This window comes from Pseudorca crassidens, chromosome 9 (genome assembly GCF_039906515.1).
Source record: "Pseudorca crassidens isolate mPseCra1 chromosome 9, mPseCra1.hap1, whole genome shotgun sequence".
NCBI lineage: Eukaryota > Metazoa > Chordata > Mammalia > Artiodactyla > Delphinidae > Pseudorca > Pseudorca crassidens.
In genome coordinates this window covers 97,178,701-97,201,949 of record NC_090304.1, presented here as the reverse complement: position 1 = coordinate 97,201,949, position 23,249 = coordinate 97,178,701, and the positions used below count along the sequence as shown (strand labels likewise).

The following is a 23,249-nucleotide window of genomic DNA, read 5'->3' as shown; positions in this document are numbered from 1 at the left end:
TTCATCCCGCCCCCCCGCTCCCCTAGGAGTCAGGACATTCTCCCAGCGGGAGACCCACAGCGGGAGCCAGGACCACTAATTCGCCACCCCTGAGAGGCTCTGCAGGCCTGGGTCCTGAGGTAGCTTGTGACCCGCCTTCTCTCTCCTTTGTTTGACCGGAAGCCCCCTGAGGTCTGGACCTTCTCCCAGGGAGAAGCATGTGGGCCTCTGTCCACCTCACTTTGGCCCTCTTCCCGTCCACCGTCCATCCTTCTGGGTCCCCATCTGGGACGGCTGTCCTCATCAGGATCTCTACGGGAAAACAATCAGCTGAACTCAGAAGGCCTTTGATGAAGTATTGCTTATTTACAGAGGGGCCAGCAGGGTTACGGGACATTGAGAAGCTAGGGCTGAAGAGGAATGAGTAGTTGTCCAGGAGTGCAAGGAGGTCTGGAGCCTTGGAGGAAGGAAGCCAGGGCCAGACCCGTGGTGCTGAGGAAGTAAGGGGCGGGGAATCCAAGCCCCAGAGTCTCTCTCATCCTGCCCTCTGACGTCTGGCGCTTTTCCTGGCTGAGCCAGAGGTGAGAGAGCCCAGGGGAGACCAATCCAGAGGTCGGAGTCCTGGGGCGCAGAGCAGGGCAGAGGGAGGTGGAGAATGCAGGGGGCGAGGGGCAAACAGGGAAACAGCGCGGCCAGTCACCTCTCTATGGTCACTTGTTCGTATCGGAGGATAAACCCTAGAACGCGTTGATGCTTCTCACAGTCAAGATGACCAACGCTTGGTGATAATATAAAGTGATGGCAGGTGTGGTAGTTAATGTTCTCTGTCAGCTTGGCTAGGCCACGATGCTAGTTTCTGGTCTAACACTAGACTAGGTGTTGCTGGGAAGGTATTTTGTAGAAATGATTAACATCTACAGTCAGTTGCCTTTAAGTAAAGGAGATGACCCTTGCTAATGTGAGTGGGGCTCATCCAATCAGCTGAAGGCCTTAAGAGCAAAAACAGCCTTCCTGAAGAAGGAATTCTGCCTCAAGACTTAACACAGAAATTGAATCTGAGTTCCCAGCTGCTGACCTGCCCTACAGATTCAGACTTAAGGCTGCCACATCAACTTCTGCCTAACCTGCCAGCTGCCAGCCCTTAGCTGCCCAGATCCCCAGTCACGTGAGCTAAAATCAATCAGTGTGTGTGCGTGCGCGTGCGTGTGCGTGTGTGTGTGGTTGACCCTTGAACAACATGGGTTTGAACTGCCTGGGTTCACGTATCGGGGGATTTTTTTCAATAGTAAATACTATCGTATTACACGATCCACAGTTGCATCTGTGGAGGCAGAAGTGCGGATGCTGAGGAACCACAGATACGGAGGACCAGCTATAGATCATGTCAGAGGTTTGATTCCTGCTCCCCTAGTCCTTGCCTTGTTCAAGGGTCAACTGTATATGTATGGATACAGTTGTGTATATGTATGTATGTAGGTATGTATATATATATGTGTGTGTGTGTGTGTGTGTGTATTCTGTTCTGTTTCTCTGGAGAACCCTGACTGATGCAGCAGGAATGTGTGGAAACAGGGCCTCTCACACACTGCTAGTGAGAATGTAAATTTGGACGGCACCATTTGGAGGTGAGTCGACAGTATCGACCAAATACTGGCCGTAGGAGCCAGTCCATTGCCATCAGTAGCCAAATGGCTACTAGCCTGCAGTAGGGTGCCAGGCAGCAGTTACACGGTGAGTGCCAGTGTCGGGGAGGACAGTCTAGACAAGCCCTCTCTCTTAGGGGATGATGGAATTGGGGGCTTGGAAGGGGAGGTGACCCACCCAAGGTCACCCAGAGGTGGGACTAGGCCGGTGCCCACGTTCCTCACGTGAATTTTTAGCCTCAAGTTTTGCTCCTGGGGAGTGGCCCCTGCCCCACTTTTTGCCAGATTCCTTGACAGCTCCACGCACCCTATCCAGGTCCCACGAAGGCCCTGGGCAGAGATGCTCCAACTGTAGGGCTCCACAGTTTCCCCACCGAAGACATCCAGTGGTAAACAAGACCGCAGGGAGAGGAGCCTGAAGAAAACCCACAGAAAGTACAGGCCCGGCCACGCTCGGGGGATCCCGCCGGGGAGGCCTGGTACCACTTGTAGCTCCTCTGGCTTGAAGAGGCACTGCTGAGATCTGGTCTCCTGGGCTCCCACCCGAGGGCCTTGCTTACCTTGGCCAAGGGAACCAATCAGAAGCCTGTTCCTGCCAACATCAGTCCCAGGGGAGCTTTGGGAACCCCCCCCCCACCCACCCACCCAGTCCTCAGTGATGGCTACTGCAGGGCTGGCCCTGCTCACCCTCCCCCGGTGCGCCGTGCTGAGGTTCCGGTGGGCCCATCCGATAAACCCATTTGGGTTGTAAGTGTGCGTGGCGTAAGAAGGCTGGGTTTGGATTCCTCACTACTCTCTGACCTTGGGCAAGTCCCATCGTTTCATAGGTGAGCCGCATTCATGAAATGTCACAGAAGCGCTGAAAGAAGCCAAGTGAGCTCATTCATAAGAAGGCGCTTTGTCAACCCTGAAGAAATGAGAACTATTGTAGGTATATGACCTCTCGCAGGTGTTTTCTCACATCCACAAAGGACTGCTGAGGAAAGTAAAGCCTTATCTCTCGAATAGCTGACCATCTACATCTAGGTAACAAGCGCTGAGTCTGATAAACACAAATACGACAGTTCCAATTGGAGGCACCGTGGCAGAGCCAGAGCTTGGCTGGGGAGGTTGGGAGGGTTCCTTGGAATGATGGGAGGCGTGGACTCCGTCTGAGCATAGGGTCAGGCCAAAGTCACAGGGAATCTTCATCCTCATCTCCATGCCCTGAGACCGAGAAGGGGCCCCAGGCAGGGTGGTCTGTAGTGACAGTGTCCAGCAGGCCCCTCCCTGCAGGACACAGGCAGGCTTGGAGGTGCTCATCCCCCCCTCCCCAAGGAAGATCAGAAAAACACTCCAAGTCTTGAAAACATTACTTTTTTCAAAAGTATTATTCTTGGCTATTTGGAAGTGAGTAGGGAAGGCATATGGTGTGGGGACCACCCCCCCCAGCAATGAAGACAAACCCACAGAGTTAAGAGGGGTGGGAGATGCCTTCTCCAAGTAATTCCCTCCCTCACCTGGAGCAGGAGCTGGGCAGGAGGTGAAGGAGAAAAACGCTTGGGGAGGAAGGCCTCCCCAAATTGCCCCCCAGCACGGCTGAAGCTGGTTCTTGAAAACAGGTTCAGAGAGAGGCACGCCCACTTGAAAAGGATGTCTCCCCACTCCCCTGCCACTAACTTGACCATCAAGCAAGCCCAGCACAGTTCCATGGGCAACAGCAGCCTGTTCTGGGGGTGCTGGGGAGCAGAGTAAGGGGGACAGCCCTGCCAGCCCCTTTTCTTCTCCAAGGCCTGTGAGGAAGGCTCTGACTCCCAGCCTCCTCCCTCCTAAGGAGTTGGGACCCCTGGGACTTGCCCAACGCCTGAAAGACTCCAGTCTCTGCCCTGTGCTCACACAGTCCCCTCCACCTTGCCAAATCCCTACCAGCCTGCAGCCTCAACCCACGTCCCATCTCGTCCAGGAAACCTTCCCCAATCAACTCAGCCTGCACATCCCTCCTCCTTGAAAGTCCTCAGTGCCCAGCCCAGCACTTCATGTTACAGCCTCTTTATACTAGAAGATACTCTTGAAGTGAAGAGGCCTTCGGGATGTCTGGCTCCATTGTGTCGGGTTTATAAATGAGGAAACGTCTGCTCTTTTCACTAACAGTAACAATATTAATAGCAGCTAACACAGTGAGCACTCACTATGTGCAGGGCACTTGACACGTATAAATTCACTTCAGTCTCACAATTAAGCCCATTTCATAGCTGAGAGAGCTAAGGCACAGAGAGGTAAAGTAACTCAAGATTGCACAGCAAATAAGAATCATGGCCAGCAACAGGGCCATGAAAAGATGCTCAACCTCGCTCACAGAGAAATGCAGATCAAAACTACAATGAGGTACCACCTTGCTCTGGTCAGAATGGCCATCATTAAAAAGTCTACAGATAACAAATGCAGGAGAGGGTGTGGAGAAAAGGGAACCCTCTTGCACTGTTGGTGGGAATGTAAATTGGTGCAGCCACTGTGGAGAACAGTATGGAGGTTCCTCCAAAAACTAGAGTTGCCGTATGATCCAGCAACCCCACTCCTGGGCATATATCTGGACAAAACTCCAATTCAAAAAGATACATGCACCCCTATGTTCATAGCAGCACTATTTACGATAGCCAAGGCATGGAAACAACCTAAATGTCCACCGACAGGTGAATGGATAAAAAAAGATGTGGTGCATATACGCAATGGAATACTACTCAGCCGTAAAAACGAATGAAACAATGCCATTTGCAGCAACATGGACAGACCTAGAGATTATCATGGTAAGTGAAGTAAGTCAGAAAGAGAAAGACAAATACCATACGATATCACTTACATGTGGAATCTAAAATATGACACAAATGAACTTATCTACAAAACAGAAACAGCCTCACATAGAGAACAGACTTGTGGTTGCCAAGGGGGAGGGGAGGAAGGGGGTGGGGGAAGGATGGACTGGGAGTTTGGGACTAACAAATGCAAACTATTGTATATATGTATAACTGAATCACTTTGCTATACATCAGAAACTGACACAACATTGTAAACCAACTATACCTCAATAAAATAAATTAAAAAAAAAAAATCATGCCCAGGATTTGACCCCTGGAAGTCTGGTTCCAGAGTTTTCACCATATCTCACATCTCAGTCTATGTCACAGGGTCTTTTACTGCCTGGCTTGCCCATCTATGTATGTCTCATCTTCTTAAGCGCAGAAATTTTGTCATATCTTTTCCTAATAATACCCACCCCCATCTACATCCTCTCCCCCCAACACAAGGCTGAGCACACAGTAGGTGCTTTAGGAGTTGTCCCAAGATGGGTCACCAAGAGCACAGGGACACTTCTCCTGACGCCAGGTGGCAGCATTGGCCAAAAGTTCTCTCAGAACTCCGAGTCTAGAGCTATCAGCCAAGTAACAATTTAAACTTTTATTTCTGGTACAAACGATAAATACTTTGCATTAAAAATCTGGGATTCAAGTTTTCCTCATACTTCATGCTCCCTCCCTGCCCCAAAACCTTACAAAAATATTTCTGCTTCGAGGGTGCAAGCCGGCTCCGGCTCCCTCGGCAAAGTCCAGGTCTGCGGAAAGGCACCTGTGGTCTGTCTCGGGGTGGGGGGCCCCCAGCTGGCCCCCGGGCAGCCTCAGAGGCCAGTAGTGAGAGGAGCGTGTTGAGATCCGCTGTCGGCGCTGCCCCCTCCCTGGGGCAAGGATCCCCTCCCTGTTGGGCAGCGGGAAGGTGCACAGGGGCCAGCTCCTTCTGGAGGGTGGGGCAGGGGGCTGGGCGTGGGGAGGTGGGTGTCACAGGCATCGACACCTTCCAGGGTCTAAACCTGCAAAGAGTTAAATAGAGTCACGCGGTCCTATTTTGGTTGCTTGAAAGCGAACATTTCAGGGGAGATGCGGGGGTCAAGCTTGGAGAACCCCCTTCTCCCTCCGTCCCCATGGGAGTGGGGGGCTGCCTTCATGAGTTAACCCCTGCCGTGCCACACCCCTTTTCACAGTGACAAGTCGGGGGCCAGAGGCTCCGGGATTAGGAGGGAAGGAACAGCAATAAGGCCTCGGTTGGGGGTGGCTACGCCCTCTGGCGGCTGGGGGAGGAGCAGTGGGCCCCGAGCAGCTGCCTCCGGGACCAGCCCTCATCCCGAGCCGGCTAGGGGTCCTCATCCCAGAGGCACAGCTGCCTCTGAGGCACGTAGAAGTCGAAGCTGTAGCTCTTCTGGCAGCTGCGGATGCCACACTTGTAGGGTGTTGGGCGGTCACGGCCGTGGCAATACTTGAGCATGCAGGGGTACCAGGCCAGGCTCAGGCCGTAGCGGCAGACGCAGGGCTTCCCGCGGTCCCCCACCTGCCCACAGCGAGGCAGCAACATCTGCTCTGAGGCCTTGGGCAGGGCCTCGAACACGAAGCTGTCCACACCTGGGGGAGAAGGCGGAGGTCAGAGATGGGGGAGGGGAGGGGACCTCCTGGCATGACCCCTTCAGGCATCCTGGCACCCCTATGGGCTAAGTGTTATCATCCCTGTTTTACAGATGGGAAAACCGGCCCAGAGAGGTTTAACTATCTGGCTGAGGTCACACAGTAGGTAGGGGAGTCAGGACTGAATCCCAGGTCTGTCTGACTTCAGGACAGTCCTGGGGAAGGTGACCCAGAGATGGGCCAGCAGTGAGGTCCCATAGGCCGGAAAGGCAGGGACCGTGCAAAGATGGGAGGCGTTCTCAAGGATCCTGGGAAGGTGTGAAGGGAAAGAGAGGAGCTGATCTCTGAGAGGTGGCAGCTGGGAATGGGCATCTTTGGGCCCCATCCAGACCCTGGTTCCTGTTCCCGTGTCCCACGACAGAAGGTTCCATCTGTGTTCTCACTAAGGGCAGGGCTGATGGGGGCTTTGCCTGGGCATTCCCTCCCCGGGGCCTAGCAGAGTCACAGTTCTCCACGTCCCTACCTGGAATTGGTTCCTTTCATCTGCTGACTCCTCTCAGTAAAGAGCCACACAGGCATCACTTCCTCCAGGAAGCCTTCCCTGACCAGTCCCAGCTGGGTTTAGACCTCCCATATCTCGTCATTGCTTCCCATCATATCTGAGACGATACGGCAGCGGGCAGCACCCAGCTGACCTTGCTCCAGCCAGAACCGGACGTCCTCCTGGCGGGTATAGATGGCATCCGCGGCCTCGGCACACACGTTGCGGAGATGGGGGCTCAGCAGGCCCCCCTGGCTGAAGTTCACGGTGACGTCCATGTGCATCTGCTCCAGGCCCCGCACCTCCTCAGCCTGCCGCACTGCCCGTGGATTTTTCTGCGTGGAGGAGAAGAGCTGTTCCCACCCGGCCTCAGAAGGCCCCCTGCCCACTCTTTCCCTGGTCGCTGAGAGTCAGACAAGCCCACGCCGGCTGTCTTCGGATCCTTGGGGCCACCGGCAGGGTGGCAGTCAAGGGGCACCCAGCCCCCTTCCAACTGGCGGAGAAACTGATACCCAGGGCACAGTCGAGCCTTTTCAGCCAGCGGCCGCCCGGGCTGACCTCTGGGGCCTGAGGGAGAATTCTGACCCGTTGCTGGGGGGTGGTGTTGGAGGTGGGCAGGCGAGGCGAACTGTCCCAGGGTCAGTGACCTCTGGGGCCCCGTATTCTCCAGCATCCAGGCAACTGAGTCACTCTGGGAAAGGCAGGTAAAAGGGAGGGGCCTCGGACAGCTCCTGCTGGGTAGTTCAGGGAAATTAAATGAGGCCGGGGAGAGGCCCGGGGTCCAGGAAGGGACCGGGAGAAGGGCAATAGGCTGAGGGTTTCAAAGGCCGCACTGAACACTTAACATGCACTCTCCCACTTAATTCTCACCATAACCCATCTCTCAGTAAGAAAACAGGGGTTTTGAAGGCGAGGTGACTTGTCCAGCGTCACCGGGACGATGAGTGGTGGCCCTCGGCCTGGAGGCAGATCCGACCTGCCTCCATCATAAACGGGGAGGAGCTGAGATTAGGGGACTGGCAGAAGCTGGGAGATGGTGGTTCAGGGCAGATTAGGGATCTGGGGTTATGGGGTCAGGTTTGGCATATTTAAGGGGTTCAGGACTAGAGGGTAAGAGTGGGGTGCCGGCAATCAGGTGGGAGACTGAGGCTGGGGTAGGGTCCAGGCCAGGAGTCAGCTGCAGGGGTGAGGGCTCTGGGTCAGGTCCAGGGTGGGCACTCACCTGTCGGAGCTTGGCCATGGCCTCGCTGGGAATGATCTCATTGTGGTGCAGCCGGGTGGCAAAGCAGAGGGCCTGGAACTGGCTCTGCCCCTTCTCCAGCTCCCCTAGGATCAGGGCCCGGAAGATCTTCACATCCTGATGGAGAAGAGCAGAAGAATGGGAACCGGCCAGAGGGGGCGGGGCCTCCTCACCAGCCCACCCAGTGCTCAGCTCAGACCCTGCAGAGGACACAGGCCTGGACGCTGCCCTGCAATAGACGCCTCCCTCTTGCCGGCATGGAAAATTTTCTCTTTCCCGTTTAAACCTGTGACTTAAAAGAAAGAACATGCCCCAGATGTTCCAAAGCCTCCTGGAAAATTCACACAGGGAACTGCTGGAAAGCTTTCCAAAACAAAATTGTTTAAAAGTACAGAACGTCACCTTAAAGGAAACAGCACCCTTTTCGGCTCCTGGTTCATTCATAGCTGATGCTTCCCCTTGGTGGTACCCCCATATCACCCTGATCAGGGTGAGTCAGGGCCCCTACAACCACCCGACTACGGCATCATGGGAGAGGGCTGCATTTTTACAAGTACAGATTCTAGAGTTTCTCTCGCTGACTTTCCCATTCAGTAGGTTTGGGGAGAATGCCCCCGGTGCTTCTGGTCAGCCAGGCTCCTAGCCACCTGCATCTCAGATGGAGGTAGTGGGGTCAGGGTGGGGTTAAGGGCAAGACACAGCAGCAGCTATTGCGGCCTTCTGGCCTGAGGGAGCTGGGCTGGCTCACCTTTCCCCTTCCCTCTCCACTTCCCCTTTCCCCTCGGGGTTACTAATGGCATTACCAGCAGGCCAAGGGCTCTTTCCTGTCACTGATTCACTGCATGAATCAGAGAGGCTGGGGGGGGGGGGGGCAGAAGGAGAAGGGAGAAGGGCGGTGGGATCGGGTCCCCTTCCCAATCTGGCTGCTGGAACCCTGGGTACCTGAGGTGTCCCTCGCTCTCACCCATCTCTGTGCCTTGGCTAACAGCTCGCGGTGAGAAGTCAGCAGGTCCCAGTCAGAAGTGGTCTGAATACGTCAAGAGCCCCCCTGCGAGAGACCCAAGCCACAACGATGGCTCTCCTCCAGGAACCCCAATGGCCCTGCACCAGCACGGAGGGTATATAGCCCTGTGTAGCTATGCATCCTTCAGTGTCCGTGCCCTGGCCTCGCCCACTGAGAGCCCCCATTCACTGAGCACTTACTGTCCATGTGCCAGAGTGAGATGCTCTGAGAACAGGGTCTGAGGGTCCCCCTTGGATTCCAGTAGAGGCAGCGAGGGGCCCAGGGTTCCACTCCAAGTCTACACTGTATTAGCCGGCATACAGGTCTATCTCCCACCTTCTCTAAGCCTCGTTTGTGAAATGGGGATGATGCCACTTTTTTTTTTTTTTTTTTTTTGTGGTACGCGGACCTCTCACTGCTGTGGCCTCTCCCGTTGCAGAGCACAGGCTCCGGATGCGCAGGCTCAGCGGCTATGGCTCACGGGCCCAGCCACTCCGCGAGATGTGGGGTCTTCCCAGACCGGGGCACGAACCCGTGTCCCCTGCATCGGTGGGTGGACTCTCAACCACTGCGCCACCAGGGAAGCCCAAGGGGATGATGCCACTTTTACCTGGAGGCTTATGGTGACGACTAAATGAGTTAGTGTGGAGGGAAAGCACAGCAGAATGTCCGCCCGGAGTATGTGCTCAGCGGTGCTAACCGGGGCCACTGTCATCACTGCATGTGACCAGCAAGTGTCCCAGGTGATCTGAAACTAGTCAGTGCTGTCCTCACACAAACCCCCATGCCCTTTGGAAGTCCTCTGACTCTACAAGGACATTTCCCTACTTCCTTTCACTGTAAATGATCTCTGGAACATTGAGGGGTGGGAGTGTCCGGGGAGATTTTCCGCCAAGATTGCAGCAAGGGAAACTGAGACCCAGCTGGTGAGAAAGGTTCCATAAGGTTCCTCATGGTCCCAGACTTGCAGGCAAGGTGAATCAGAGCTCGGATAACCTCAGCTTCCTCTCCACAGGAAATCCACTCTCGGGCCACGAGGCTGGGATCTGCTTGCCCCGCCAGCCTGGGCCATCCAATCTTCCACCCCCTCAGGTCGTTTGAGGAGAGACTGGAGGCTGGTACACTTGTGCATTTTCTGTTCTGGGCTCAGTTCCTGCCAGGTGAGACTTGATACCAGACTTTCCCTCCCAGGGCTGAGTCAGGCGGATGTCCCTGGCAGGACCCCCAGGCAGGATCCAAGTTCCACCTCCGGGGTAATTTCAGCAATGACCCTTTAGAAGAACCCATCTGGTATATTCACAGCATCTTCTCCAATACCACAGGCACGTGTCACCGCCTGTGGTCTGAGGGATGCCCCAAGTGGCCTCGTTGCTTGGATATCACCCGTCTACCATTAGCAGGAGAAAGAATTTGAACTTTTAGACCAGACCAGGGGACGAACAAAATCTGTTAGAGTATTTTCCCTGCTTCTGTATTAAACAACAACGTCAACGACAACAACAAAACGCTACCAAAATGGGAACTTGACTGGGGGTGAAGCGAGGGGATGAGAATTATTTTGTTGAGATAGATTTCCTCTATATCTCCTATTTATTTGTGTAGGACAAAGCTGTATTGAAGTTTATAACTGGAAGGGACAAGTCATTGTCCCTTCCAGTCAAAAAGGATGTCAAAAAGGATGTATCGTCCGGTTTAAAATCTTTATAGCAAGAGGAGATAGGAACTATGATTATTACCGAGTTTGGAATGGATAACTTGCTCAAGGTCATGGGACCAAGAGGAAATGTAGTCAGAATTTTAACCCAGGCAGTCTGACTCCAAAACCCAAGCTCTCACAGCCACAATGCACAGCTGCGTCCTAAATCAACGAGTTCAATTTCTTTGATGCCCCGTTAAAGAAACTAAAGCTCAGGCCCAGAGAGAAAGTGTGGTCTGCCCTAGGCCACACAGCTGGCGAGCGGCAGAGCCAGGATGAGAAGGCAGTGCCCTCTTCTAGCTGTGCCCATCGGCGGTGGTCTGTATGTCCTCTGCAGACCTGCCCTGGGAACGTGGCGGCTCCTATCCAGGGCTCTGTGTGACTAACAGACAACAGCATCTGACGCAAACATCAGGGTAAGATGATGCAGGATCACCCGTCTAAGCCCTCTGCCTGCCCTGCCCAGAGCCTCTTTAAACCCTGAATTCTCCAGCCTTCTTAATCCTATGTCTCCGGGAAACCATACTTCATGCGCTGAGCCCCGGGAGGGAGACAAGCGGCCCAAGCATCTGGATCTCTGGCTCTGTCATCATGACCAGTGTCCCTCCTACCTTCTACTCCCCACACCTCAGACTCACTACTAAGGTTCCAGGGCCCCCTTTCCCTCCAGCACAGAGGGCAGGGCAGGGGGAGAGGTCTCCCTGCTCCAAGGAACATCTGGCCAAACGCTAAGCCCAGGCCAGATGGATGCCTGGCTCCCAGGTTCCCTGCTCGCCCGAGAGTCCCCTGGGATGGTCCACCCAGACAGAGGTGCCCTAACCCCCAAGGCAAGACCACACAGCTGGGGAAGAGTCCATGGCAGGCTCCCCAGGCCCAGGACTCAGGCTAGGGTTCCCAAGATGGGCAGTTTCTATAAGGCTTCTTCTCCCACGAGCTCCCAGGAAACTCCAGCCCACCAGGAGCCAGGCCACCAGGAAGAAGTGGAGTGGCCAGTACTAGGGCTGAAACTGGGCCACACAGAGCGTATGGCCACGGAGAGAGCATTTGCTGAAGTCCTTTGGGGGTGGTTTTAAGGTTCCCGAAGAGCATGGTAGTTAAGAGCAAAGGCTCTGGAGCCAGTGCTGGCCGCGTCCAGATCCTGGCTTTGCTGATATGGGCCCTGTAACCCTGAGGGATTTACTTAACCTCCCTGTATCTTAGTTTCCACATGTGTAAAATGAGTACAACTAACAATACCTACACCTCAAGGGATTACTGTGAGGAAAAATGAGTGAAAGGTCTCAGAACAGAGTGGGCCGAATTCCTTAAGTTTCTCTATTATTGCTACAATCCCTGGCCTTGCTCCAGCTGTGATCTACTCCAGACCTGCAGAGGCAGGACAAAAAATTTTTCTCCCAGAGATGTACCTGAGGCCCAGAGAAGTCAGGTGGCTGCTGGATCTCGCAGGTAGTCTGTGGGAGGGCACTGATTACACAGGGCAGAGCCTTCACGGGCGCCAGGGCAGGGCAGGGGAGTGGGCACGGCCAAGGCCAAGGCTCCTGTCTTAAGGGGCTCATAGGAGAGGCTGACCTACAACTGATGTCGGCGCACTATGATAAGGCCTAGGGTGAGGTTTATGCAAAATGCTATAGGGCAAAGGATGGAGGAGGGAGCGTTTTTGTCCCCTTAGGGATGGGCCTGGGAGGGGTGGAGGGAGGAAAGGCTTCCTAGAGAGAAGGACATTTCAGTGGTTCTGGACAGTCAAAGGATGGGTGGCTTTCTAGCAAAGAGAGAGGCATGTACAGAAGATGGGAAGGTACCAAGGCCTCTTAATGCCCCCACCCCATCCCTCCCTCCACGCTACTGTCACACAATCTGGCCCAGCGCCCTTCCAAGGCTCCTTTTGTCCTCACCATAAAGTGTACCCCCCAGAGGCTGAACCAAAGAGATGGCGGTTCCCAGAATGAGCGAGGCCATGAGCTGACGCCTCTGCCAGGGATGAGCTGTCCCCTTCTGCCCATCATCCTTCAGGACTCAGTTCAAATGCATCCGTCACCCCTGCCCTCACCAACCCTCCAGCAGAGTTGGCCAGGCCCAACCCCTGGCCTCCAGAGCACGAATCCCACTGTGTCTGCAATGATCTCTTTCCTTCCAGACTCAACTCCTTGAGGCTGGGAGAGTATCTTATTTGCAGTGTATCCCCACCCCCTGAATACAGCAGGCGCTCAGTACCTATCTGGAAATGAATAAATGAAGCACTGAGTGGGCAAACAAGAGCAGGCCAGGGTGCTGAGGAAAGGGAGGGGGGTACCGGGGAGGGGAGGGCTGGGTGTGGAAGGAGGAGGCTGGCCGGCAGGAGGGCAGGGCACAGTGTCCGAGAGCCCAGCCAAAGAAGTCTGAGCTTCATCTAGCAGATCACTGGGTGTCATCGCTGGGTTTTGAGCCAGGGTAGGACGTGAATGGATCTCTGGCTTAGAGCTGAATCAGAAACTCGAGCTGTGCTGGGCCAGTGTGCATCTGACCTAAATGCCTCGGCAGAGGGCCCCGTCCTCATGCAGCGTCTTCTGCCTGGGCAACACGTGCCCCAGGCCCTTCGTGTTGCGCCCCAGCCCCAGACGGGGCTCCACTTATTTATGCAGCGTCCTCAGGGTCTGGCACAGAGCTGAGAATGGACCAGCGCTCTGGGGCCTCCATCAACCCCCTCGCCTCCAAAAAGAAGACGGCTCTTTCTTCTTGGGCTTCCTTGTAACTGGGCTTCTGCAGGCTGGTCGTCCTACAGCTGTAATTTGGGCCTCTAGAAGATTTAGGGGATCATTTAGTTCATGCTCCAGTGAGGTTCCAGCAGGGGACGTGACCTTCAAGGTCACACAGCTGCAGAGTCAGGCCCAGGAGCCCAGATCTCCTGACTCAATCCAGTGATCCTTCTGCTCTTCCGAGCTCCCCCTGCCCCGAGCCCCTTCCCCAATATTCTGTTCTTCTGTGCGTCCACTCCCTGCCACGCTGCCAGAGAGCCACTGTATCTCACAGAGAGAAGGCTGTTCTGGGAAGAGCAGGGGGCAGCTCTCTGCACTTCCAAGAGCAGTCGGTCCATGCCAGGCCTCTGCTGCTGCCTTCCTGGGGAGAAGCTCCAGGGAAACCTCAGTGCTGGGGATGGGTGGCAACCCCACAGACGGAGCCCACCGGAGCGCTGACGGCTGTGACGCGGTCACATCAGCCCAGCTGCTGGCTTCCAGCCTTAGATGAGACTGAAAGGGGGAAACAGACCTCTCTCTTGCTTCCGCTGCTGTGGGGTTTTATGTTACTCACAGCCAAGTCGAATCGTAACTGGACGCACAGACACTTGCTTTCCCCCATTCATGGGTCCCATGGCCATAATCTTTCACCCAGACGTGCTGATCCTCCCACCACCTCCCACCCCTCACCCAGCGGCACCCAGGCCCCCCAGGCCCCTCCCGCCAGGGCCCACGCCGTGGCTCGGCTGTACGGTCCCTCCTCCCTCACACCGTTGCTCCTAGGAGTACGTTTCCTCCCTCACAGCCTCTCCCGGGAGACTCCCCACCTCCCCCTTTCTCTCAGTCACACGTGGCAGCCCTCACAGATTGTCTCACAGGCCCACCTCCTTCCGACAGTCTCTCCCACACCCTCCCTCCCTCCTTGAATTCCCCCAAAGTCTCACACGCCATGTCTCACACCCCATCTCACACACAAGCCTCTGCACACATGCTGTTACACTCCCCTGCCTTGCACACCCCCTCGTGGGCATCCTCTCCTACGTTCGTTCGCTGCCCCAGCCTCAGCCTGGCCGACCTCCCCTCCTCCTCTGCCTTCCTGTCACCCTCACAGGGGCCTTCCTCAGCCCCCCAGTGGGGAGCAGTGGGGGGGGCTGTCCTGCCTCAGACCTTGGTGTCAGCCCAGCCTTGCACCACAGGGGACCTGAAAACTAAGAGGGCCTGACGGCGGAGCTGCCCTTCCCTCCAAGCCCCTCTCCCAGCCCACCTCTGTGCCACGGCGGCTGCACAGCCCAGGCTGAAGGCCACCTCTCCAGGATCTCCACAAAGCACCAACTCCCCTTTCCTCTTTGCCCCTGGACGGCTGATGCTGTCTCCTGGGAGTTTCCTCTACCATCTTGGTCTCCTTCCCGTCGTCACACCGGACTGTGTGATTCTGAGGCCCGGGCTGAGCCAACCCAAGTATTTATGGCACTGCTCCTGGCTGGGGCTGCTTTATGGCTAGAGAGGAGCGAACTTCACTGCACTGGGGAGGTGAGGGGTCGCCCTGGAGGGGCAGCCAGGAACCAACGCCCTCTTCTCCCCATGCTGGCTGCCCCGGGGCACACTCAGGGGCACCTTGGCCCCTCTGCCCTGTCTCTCCAAGCAGGTGCAGAGGCAAATGGACTCAACCCAAAGCCAGGCCGAGCACATTCCCTGGCCGGTGCCCGGGACGTAGGCCGCCCCTATTACGAGATGCCTGCAGACCCTCAAGGCTAGGCCCGGACAGAGGCTTCTTGTTACGGGTGCCACGACCAGCTGGGGGCAGTGCCGCCTGCCCCCTCCCAGTGCCCCCAGTGCTCTGTCAGCCAAATCCCAGAGGTCGCCAGTGTCCCGACTGCCCCTGGAACAACGTGTGGCTGTATGTGGATCAACTGCGCCCCAATGTCCTGCTGACTCAGGGCTCCCGAGGCGGGTGCCACGCTTCCCTCTCACCTGCATTCCCAGCCCCAGCCCCGCCCCCAGCCCTTCGTGGGAACTGGGTGGCAGCCACTTCAGCGCTTGCCAGCTGAAAGGACGGGAATCCTAATAATGCTCTGGTCCCCAGAGCAGGAACCATCTGCTTAACGGCCTGAGGAAGCAGGGCTGGGGCCCCGGCTAGAACTGCTACTTCTCTTCTCACGTGCCCTCGCTGGCCTCTGCTTCGCTGAGGCCTCTTACTCACTTCTCACAACACGCCTGCCAGCATCACACTGTGTTTGTGTCATGTCTGAACCTGGGGCTCAGAGAGGTTACGCGATTTGTCAAGTCACACAGCTGGGAAAGGGCAGAAAAATGTCTAGTGAGTGCTCAGTAGTATCTGTGAGATGTTTTAAAAATGGTCCCCTCACCCCCACCCGCCATCTCTCCAGAGGCCGTGGCGGGAGGGGAACGGGGAGTGTCTCAGGCACTGTGAAGGGGTCAAAACTTAAAATTCGTGGGAGGGGTGGGGTGGGGGAATTGTGATGAGCCTGGGGGAGGGGTGCAGCCCAAATCTGTACAGAGGAGGTTTTCTCTGTAGATCTGTTCCTCTGCACCAAGGCTCTTTTCAGTCTCCTTCTTTCCTCTCCCCTCCCCTATTCAGGTTTCTTCAGCCTTCTAGAAGGAGCCCACGTATATGCCATAGTGGCACAGGCGGTCAGAATACAGTGGAAGGCTCCCTGGGTCCCAATCTTGGATCATTAGTTATTGATCTCGTCCAAGTCACTTCATAGCTCTGAGCCTCAGTCTGCACGTCTGCAAACTGGAAGCCATACCTGCTGTACAATGTAGTGGTGAGAATCGAAGGAGGCCAGGTGTGTGAAAGCAACTGTCAGTGTGTGATCCGACAGCTCAGACATATGTGATTCTTACCTCAAAGCTGGCCTCTGTTGCTCCACCATCACCACCTCTGTGTACCCTGGGAAGCCTCGTAGGAAGAACCTCACTTCTGCCTCTCCCCGTCATCCCAACAGGCCACTTACTTGTCCCAGGTGGCAGTCCTCACTGCCTGACCCGGGATCTTTTGCCAGGACTCCATCTGGACATAGGCATTCGGCGGGTGGGAGATGCTTGCCAGACTCCAGGAGCTGGGCTGAACCTCGGGGCAGGGCTGCTGATCCCTGATGCGGGGAGGAATTCCTCAGACATGGCAGAGGGACTGCTGTTAGACCGGAGGGTTCCATGGACACAAGCCGGATCATTCTTTCTGGTGACTTCTCATGAACCGCCAGGGTGGGGAAATACCCTGGATACCAAAAAACCCTGGGCCTCTCCTGTAAGCACCTCTACTGCCCTCTGTTCCCCCAAAAGACATCCTCTCCAACAAATACCCCTACTACGAATCACCAAACTGCAGGGTAGGGGGAGACTGGACTCTAAGAGTTTGTCCTGCCTGACAGTCCCGTGATGTGATATCCCGTTAGAATAAACAGCCTCCGGCAGCCACATGGCCATTTGCACATTCCACATCTTTGCTGACTACCTCTCACAGGCTGAAGCTGCTCCCCGCACCAAGGCGGGGAGCCCCAGGGCAGGGACGCTGGTGCTCTCTGGACCATCGGGGCCCAGAGCAGGGCGCAAGTTTCCCATCCCTCTGGGTCCCTCAGAGTGACCTCGAGCTCACCCACCCTGTTATACGGCTTCCCCTATCTTGGCGCCAGCCCGAGGCCCCTCTTGACCCCCTCCCTCTACACATTGGATATGGCTCCTTCCTCCCGTTGCAGCCTTGACCCCCCCAACCCCCACGCAGCTGCTCAGGACTTTCTCTTATCTTTCAGCCCCACCCTCCCCGTCCAGTCAGCACCAAACCGCTTGAGCATGACTCATCCCCTCCCACAGCTTTTAGACACTCACACTGGGAGACAGAGGGGAAAGAGATACTTGGACGGGCACAGCAGCCTGGGGGACGGGGACCAACAGGGCTGTCAGACCAAAAGCCGGGATGGTGCCACGCCCGCTATTAATATGCCCAGTAAGTCTGTACATCCGGGTATAATTACATACGTGGGCTTTGGATTCTCAAGAAGAGCACTGCCTGTTGACAGTGTGTGATGAATTTTAGTTCCTGCACTGAGGGCACGGAGAATTAAGCCTCGATATGCTGTTGAAACACATTAGGGACTATTGCGGGTAGAATGACAGGTTTCAACGAAGTGGCTGAGTTTGGGATCTACCTTCATTTAACAGTCTAACCCGAAACCTCCTGCAAGCCCCTTCTTCCCTGGAGCAGCTATGCCAATGCTTCCCAAACTTTGCTGCTCATTGGAATCACCAGGGGCTCTTTAAAATTCTGGCTGCCTGGCTCCTAGCCTCAGACAGTCGGACTTAATTAGTCTGGCTTCGGGGTTTTCTAAAGCTCCCTCCCCAGGCGATTCAAATGTGCAGCGAAGCCTGGGAGTCGCTGAGCTCTAGCACTTCTTTGAGAGCGGCTGCCTGATCTGCTGGACAGGCAGCAGCCTGTGGGCAGGGCTTACAGTAACTCACGATGGTGATTCGGTAGCTCCAGGCTGCTTGTGGAGTTCGTCATCCTTGCCCGGGCTCCAGGCTACATACGTGTCCTAGAGCAGGTGGATTACTGTTACAGCTTTACTGGCTTCAGGTCCAGTGTGGCTGTGTGGGGAGGGCCAGGCCATGTTAGAGACCCATCCCGGCAGATGCAAACAGGGAGGGTGGAAGGGGTGGGGGGGTGGGGTGTGTGTGTGTGTGTGTGTGTGTGTGTGTGGGTGTGGGTGTGGGTGTGGGTATGGGTGTGTGGTGAGATCATCCAGACAGAGGGCTGCATTGCATCCAGCACAAGGGGCCTTGCTGCTGCCCTGAGTAGACGGACAGGACAGGGATGGCTGCTCCCTGCTGGGGGGCTGGCCAGCAATTTTGGAGTGTGATGGTTAACTTTATGTTTCCACTTCACTGGGCTAAGAGATGCCCACATAGGTGGCAAAATATTATTTCTGGGTGTGTCTGTGAGGCTGTCTCGGAAAGATATTAGCATTTGAAGTAGCAGGCTGAGTAGAAGGTGGCCCTCACCAGGGTGGGTGGGCATCATTCAATCTGTTGAGGGTGTGAATAGAAGAAAAAAGGTGGAGGAAGGGCAAATTTGCTCTCTCTGTGTGAGCTGGACATCCATCTTCTCCTTCCCTCAGACATCAGTGCGCTTGGTTCCCAGGCCTGTGGACTTAGACTGGGACCACACGGGCTTTCCTGGGCCTCCAGCTTACAGATAGCAGACCGCGGGACTCAGCCTCCCTAACCGTATGAGCCAACCCCCATGATAAAATCTCTTTCTGTAGATCTGTATTTCTACCCTATTATTTCTGTTTTTCGGGAGAACTCTGACTAATAAATGGAGCTTCAAAGAGAAGCTTATGATGAAGGATTAAGGCTCTTCCAGGCTCAGTGCTGACCTTCTGTGTGACTTTGGATCGGTCATTCAACCCCTTTGCACCCAGGCTTAGCAGGGAAGGTCCATGTTGAGATGCGATGTGGACTATGATTATGAAAGTTACTGGCTTCTACTTCTGGAGCACTGAGTACAGCCGCTGACACACTGAGTATTTCAAATGCATTGCCCTGTGTAGTTCTCACAATGGCCATGGGATCGGTACCATTATTATCCCCATTTTACAGATGAAGAAATGAAGGCTTGGACAGATCAAGTAGCTTGCCCAGGGTTAAACCAGGTCTGTCTCATTTCAGTCTGGACTGTCTCCCAAATGTGCCAAATGGCCAACGTCACTATTCCCAAGTGGACTAGGGACTGTTTCCAAACCACCCCAAATGGATTTGGTACATGAAACAAAAGAAACACCACATCCAGGACTTTTTCCTACAGGAAAAGTCATTACTTCTAGATAGAAGCTTCTCGTGGAAAGCTGCCAGAGATCTTGAGGACTGGGCGGGCAACAAGAGAGGTGACCCACCCCAGAAGGATCCCGTATAAATGCTGCTCTGGCCAATGCAGACAGTGGACTGGGGTGGAGATAAACCCCACTCCCAGCCTTCCCCAACTCCACCCTGCTCCAGGCCATCTGAGACACCCAGAGTTAGAGGGGACCTTGGAAAGCTGGTTCCCTTTCCATACTTTCCACTCCCAGTTCCCTCCCTTGCTGATGAAACTGGAGATGCCAGGGGTGGGCGTGAAATGCCAGCTTCTGGGTCAGAGGCTAACCTGAAAAGCACACTCTGGAAACCTGGGTGGTGGTTTGGACCGCTGTGGGGATTAAAATGTGGCTCTTAATGCCATTTGCAGCATGGATGGACCTACAGATTGTCAGACTGAGTGAAGTAAGTCAGAGAAAGAGAAATAATGCTTGTATGCGGAATCTAAAAAAAAAAAAATGCTGTAAGTGAACTTATTTAGAAAACAGAAACAGACTCACAGACTTAGAGAAGGAACTTACGGTTACCAGGGGGTAAGGTTTGGGGGGAGGGATAGTTAGGGAGTTTGGGATTGACATGTACACACTGCTATATTTAAAATAACTAACAAGGAAAAAATAAAATAATAAAAAAATAGCAAAAATGAGGCTCTTACAATCAGCTCTGAATTGATTCTCTAACTGGGCAGTCAGCCCCCTACTCCACCCTCAGCCCCAATCCCCAGGCCTTCACCCCACTGCCACCCCGCCTCTCCCCTCCCCTCACCCTCAGGGTAGAGCAATAAAATCTTTCATGCTGCAGCTAGAGGCTATAAAAGCTGAGCTCTAGCCCTTGACTCTTTCAACCAGTGTCCTAGCCACAGCCTTGGCTGCCAGAGAGGTGGCAGGGTCGGGGAAGTCTCTCTAGGGCTTCAGCACAGCCGTAGACAATGTGCAGTGGGCAGGAAGGTGGGAGACTCATAGGCTGGCCTGACGCTCACTCACAAGGACAAAGGGCTTCAGTGGAAGGTCAGAAGGGAAGATCAGATCCCTGTCTCCTGGGGAGGGTCCAGCCACTATTTGGGTTTTCAAGGAAAAGAAGAGACTTGACAAAATTCCCCTGGAGTTTAAGTGGGGACTCTGGGGGTGTTCTGGCCCTGTCAGCTTCCCTCTCTCCGCACACAAACTCACCTGCCCCTACCTGAACTGAGAACCTAGCTTGGGCCTGCTGAGTGAGGAAGGGTCGCAAAGTCCTCCCCATTGTGACACTCAACCGCCCCTCCCCCCACAACCTGCCACCCGCCACTGGTCTCCCTACATCCCTTGTCAGTGAAAACTCAGTAGTCCAGGGACAGATCTCCGTCAAGCCCCACCTCCACCGTCCACAGAATCACCACCCACCCACCTGGTACTATCTTCGGGTGATTCTGCTGCGTCCCTAGCTGACACTCCAAACTCTACCCTTTCCCCGCCACCCCAGCTCCCAGTCTCTAAGAGGAAGGAGAGAGAGATGGCTCAGGCAACAGTCCCACCGCCCCGGGCTTCCCCAGCTGCTGCCTATGTCATGGGCCTCACCTCTCCACTCCCCCAGAGACAGAGCCTCACAGGGCTTCTTTACCAGGAGAGGGACTTGGGGAGGGGACTTTAGGTGATCAGGAGACTCCCTTTGTGTACCTACACCTTACCCACCTTCCTCCCCTCCAGGATTCCTGCTGCTGGGTCACCGTTAGTCACTCACCGCCCTTCCAGGCCCACTTCCTGATAAGCCCAGCACCTCCACTCTCTACCCCAGCCCCAATCCTGGGGGTCCAGGCCCACCTACTGGTTCCCTCCACCACACACACACACACACACACACACACACACACACACACACACACTCAGGAGAGGCTGTCTCTACCCACTTCCCCACAATCTAGGCCAAAACTGGGGGTTGGCCAGCCCTCCTGCCAAGGAGGGTGAGAGGCGGCACCTCTCCCATAGCCTGGGGACCTCATCTGGGGCCTCTCCCCAGGTCTTCCGCTACAAGTTTCCCAGACTTTTGGACCAAAGAGGAGAAGTGGCTTGGGAGGGACATGGGACAAGCAGCTCTTCCCAGGAACCCCCTCCCCCAGCCCAGGAAAGTGAAACAAGGAGAAGTGGTACACAGCCTCCAAGATGTCAGGGCTGGGAGGCCTGGCGCCACCGGCTTGCTCTGTACAGAGGTGAGAAAGGAGGCCCGGAGAAGGAAAGGAACTTGCCCTAGGTCACACAGCGAGAACCCAGGACCTCTGATGCCTGGCCCAGGATTCTTCCCTGATAGAGCCTGAGAAAATGACTCCAAAAAGGGAGACGGGGTTATTAACATTGACTCCCTTGAAGTAAGGTCTGCACCTAGAGGGCTCTCGGAGAGTGGAGAGTTGAAAGACGAAGTGGGGAGCTGGTCTGGTGGCCTGGGCACCCAGAGAGAAGAAGTGAAAGGCTGGAGGGGAGAATCGGAAAGGCAGCAGAGCAGTTCGTGGGGGAGAATGAAGGGCCGGGTCTAGGCGCTGGGGAACAGGGCAAAGAGGTGTGGATAAGAGCCCGGCGTGACCTTGGCTAAGTCGCGTCCTTCTCCTGGCTCAGTCTTCCGTCTGCTGGCCTCGGTGCGACTGGGACCCCGGAGCGCTCAGGCACGCAGGTCCCCCCGGGGCGAGCGAGGGTGCCTCACCTTCTTGAAGTCGGCGGTGAAGGAGATGAGGGTGCCGTCGGGCTTGCGCAGCTCCAGGCTGATGCTGTCGGCGTCGCTGTCCGCCTGCAGGCTCTCCTCGGTCACCTGGCCGTCGGGCAGCCGCACGCGGACCCGCAGCTCAGACGGCGCGCCAGCCCCGGTCCCTGCGCCCTCGCCACGCGGCGCCCCCAGCAGCTGCATAAGCACCGGCAGCAGCAGGAGCAGCAACGCCGGGGACGCCGGGGGGACCCCGCCGCGGCCGGGTGGGCGCATCCCCGGGGACCGCCGCCGCCCTCGCGGTCCCGGCGCGCCGCGGGCGGGCGGGGAACGGCTCGGCCAAACTTCGCCCTAACTTGGAGGCTAGTTCGCGGCGCCGGGGCGCGGCTCCCCTAGGGGCTCAGCCGCGGGGCGCCCGCGACGCGGCGCCGACGCACGTGGGCTGCGCTCCGTCGCGCGTCCCCCGGCGGCTCCGAGGCGGACACCGCGCTCCCAGGGCCCGTCTGCCCCCTCGGCCCAGTGCCTTGGCTCCCACGGCCCCCGACTCCGGCGCTCCGAGACTCTGTTTTGCACTTTTCATTCAATCCCACCCCCCGTCACTTCCTTCAGAAAACAGAAACCACCAGGACCTGCCTTAAAGAGACCGCGCACCTCTCGGCCCTTAAAGGGCCCGCGGAGGCTCCCCGCGCTCGGCGGCGGCCACGGACGGGGGCGGCGCGGGCCGAGGGGACCGGTGCAAGGCGGCCTTGTGGGAACAGGGCTTTCTCAATCGCCCTCCCTCCCCGCCGCGCCCGGCAGCGACCGGGCTGGCCCAGGAGTTGACTCTCCCAGCAGGGGCGGGACGGGTGACTCTTCCCCCGCCTCCCTTTTTTTGGCTTGTTCTTGTGCCACGTGGATGAAAGAATCGGGCTTGGTGTTTTAGGGGTTTTGTTTGGTCTTTCAGTTTCTCTGACGCAGCGAATTTCTACAAAGCTTCTGCAAAATCAGACCTCGCCTCGCATTCAGCCTTTTGACTGCCCTGGGTCGGGAGAGAGGGGCTGGGGTTCTGCTGGCGTTGACATCCGTCAGGTGTGAAATCTTGATCAGTCGGGGCACCTCTCTGACGTGGTGGCCCTGAAAGCGCCCGCATTCTGTGAACCCCTGTGCAGTTTCTTTTCTGTCTCGTTGCCCTCACTTCCCCCATTCACGACCTTTCCCCAGTCCTGCCCACCTCCCCAGACCCCCATTCTCTCTCCCAGTAATAGGCCAAGCAGATTCAGGGAAATGTTACATTCCAGGCCACTCTGGAGAATGTCTGGGAATTCAAGATGCTCTTGACCATCAGAGGCTGTCCCACAAGCCCCAAGAAAGTAGGACTGCCCTGCCATGCACCCCAACAATGAACTGGGCGAAGGCAGGAGGGATCTGGGTTCCTGCTTTCTCTGGTTAACTGTGTGCTTTAGACACATTTAAAAAATTCTTCGGGCCTAGGTGTCCC

At 55.9% G+C, this 23,249-nt stretch overlaps 1 protein-coding gene across 1 annotated transcript; it reads right to left on the bottom strand.

The window, feature by feature from the left end:
* Nucleotides 1–5,039: 5,039 nt before the first annotated feature.
* On the bottom strand, nt 5,040–22,574 carry OAF (out at first homolog). Its single transcript, XM_067751326.1, has 4 exons — nt 21,776–22,574; nt 7,810–7,944; nt 6,742–6,922; nt 5,040–6,046 (listed from the first exon to the last, which is right to left on the bottom strand). The coding sequence occupies exons 1-4, from the start codon at nt 22,046–22,048 to the stop codon at nt 5,781–5,783; spliced, it is 855 nt and encodes a 284-aa protein (XP_067607427.1). The 5' UTR covers nt 22,049–22,574; the 3' UTR covers nt 5,040–5,780.
* Between the last annotated feature and the right edge of the window lie 675 nt (nt 22,575–23,249).

Excerpts from the sequence above, each read along its gene's own strand:
- OAF (XM_067751326.1), bottom strand. The coding sequence starts at position 22,048 with ATGCGCCCACCCGGCCGCGGCGGGGTCCCCCCGGCGTCCCCGGCGTTG. Across the intron at positions 6,923-7,809 it reads CCATGGCCAAGCTCCGACAG|AAAAATCCACGGGCAGTGCG; the intron begins GTGAGTGCCCAC and ends TCCTCCACGCAG. Across the intron at positions 6,047-6,741 it reads CCGGTTCTGGCTGGAGCAAG|GTGTGGACAGCTTCGTGTTC; the intron begins GTCAGCTGGGTG and ends CTTCTCCCCCAG.